This window comes from Nycticebus coucang, chromosome 7, assembly GCF_027406575.1.
Source record: "Nycticebus coucang isolate mNycCou1 chromosome 7, mNycCou1.pri, whole genome shotgun sequence".
NCBI lineage: Eukaryota > Metazoa > Chordata > Mammalia > Primates > Lorisidae > Nycticebus > Nycticebus coucang.
In genome coordinates, this window is record NC_069786.1 from 132,020,058 (window position 1) to 132,021,387 (window position 1,330).

Sequence of the window (1,330 nt, forward strand, 5' to 3'; positions counted from 1 at the left end):
AGAAAAGAAATAGCTGAAAATATTAACAAATGGAAAAACATAACCATGCTCATGGCTGGGAAGAATCAACATTGTTAAAATGTCCGTACTGCCCAAAGCAATATACAATTTTAATGCAATCCCTATTAAAGCTCCACTGTCACACTTTAAAGATCTTGAAAAAATAATACTTCGTTTTATATGGAATCAGAAAAAACCTCGAATAGCCAAAACATTACTCAGAAATAAAAACAAAGCAGGAGGAATCATGCTACCAGACCTCAGATTATACTGTAAATAGATAGTGATCAAAACAGTATGGCACTGGCACAAAAACAGAGAAGTAGATGTCTAGGACAGAATAGAGAACCAAGAGATGAATCCAGCTATTTACCGTTATTTTGACCTTTGACAAGCCAATTAAAAACATTCAGTGGGGGACCTCAGAGGTTCCCGGCACGACTGTGCGTTTGGTAGCTTCGTGCTTCTCGTTTTTCCCGTACCGCCACCCGGTCCCGCCCGGCTGCCCGCGCGCACTTCGCATCCTGCAGACGCCCGAGGTGCTCGGGCTGGGAGACTGAGACCCCGGGATCCGCAGCAGCGTTCGCGGCGGCACTTGCGGAGATGGCCGGGAAGAAGGCGCGTAAGAACGCGCAACCGAGCCCCGCGCGCACTGAGCTGGAAGAGGAGTGTGCTGCTCAGCTCAGGAGACTGGGAGACAAACTGAATTTTCGGCAGAAACTTCTGAATCTGATAACCAAATTCTTCTGCTCAGGAACCTGACTGCAACAAAAACTTGTGCATAAGGGGACTCCTTCGAAAGGGAAGTTTCCCACAATAGGTGCAAGTGGTACAAATTTCATAAATTCGAAGAGAGGTCTCATTGCATGTAATTGAGAGGAGTGAAAAGGAGCATTCACTTGCTGTGGATGCCCTTGAGAAGTGAAGATGGAATACCTCAGAAGAATTTCTGTGGGGGGGGTTTTCATATGTCATTTTTGGGGCTGCGAGAACATTGTAGAACTACTTTGTTTATTTGAAAACAACACTTTTTAGTTAGAGAATTATTCTGTTATTTTTGCTGAAGGTCATTGCCCAGCCTGGTATAAAAGGAGTTGAAAATAACATTAAGGCTGAAAGAAATAGTTCAGTGTCGGGTTTTTTTTTGTTTTTGTTTTTTTACTTTTCAGTGCCAACTTCAGAGCACTGTATACTATTTAGTTTATATATATTGTCTTGTTAAAAGGACAAATTTCGTTCTGAGAACACTGAATGTTATTGAATGTTGATTGCATAGGTCACTACATAATGTAAAATAAGTTAATTTGTTCTGATTCAAATTGTATTCTGT

General features: G+C 41.8%; 1 protein-coding gene across 1 annotated transcript; it reads left to right on the plus strand.

The window, feature by feature from the left end:
• Nucleotides 1–428: 428 nt before the first annotated feature.
• On the plus strand, nucleotides 429–974 carry LOC128590566 (phorbol-12-myristate-13-acetate-induced protein 1-like). Its single transcript, XM_053597906.1, has one exon. The coding sequence runs from the start codon at nucleotides 604–606 to the stop codon at nucleotides 760–762; it is 159 nt and encodes a 52-aa protein (XP_053453881.1). The 5' UTR covers nucleotides 429–603; the 3' UTR covers nucleotides 763–974.
• Nucleotides 975–1,330: the final 356 nt, after the last annotated feature.

Excerpts from the sequence above, each read along its gene's own strand:
- LOC128590566 (XM_053597906.1), top strand. The coding sequence starts at position 604 with ATGGCCGGGAAGAAGGCGCGTAAGAACGCGCAACCGAGCCCCGCGCGC.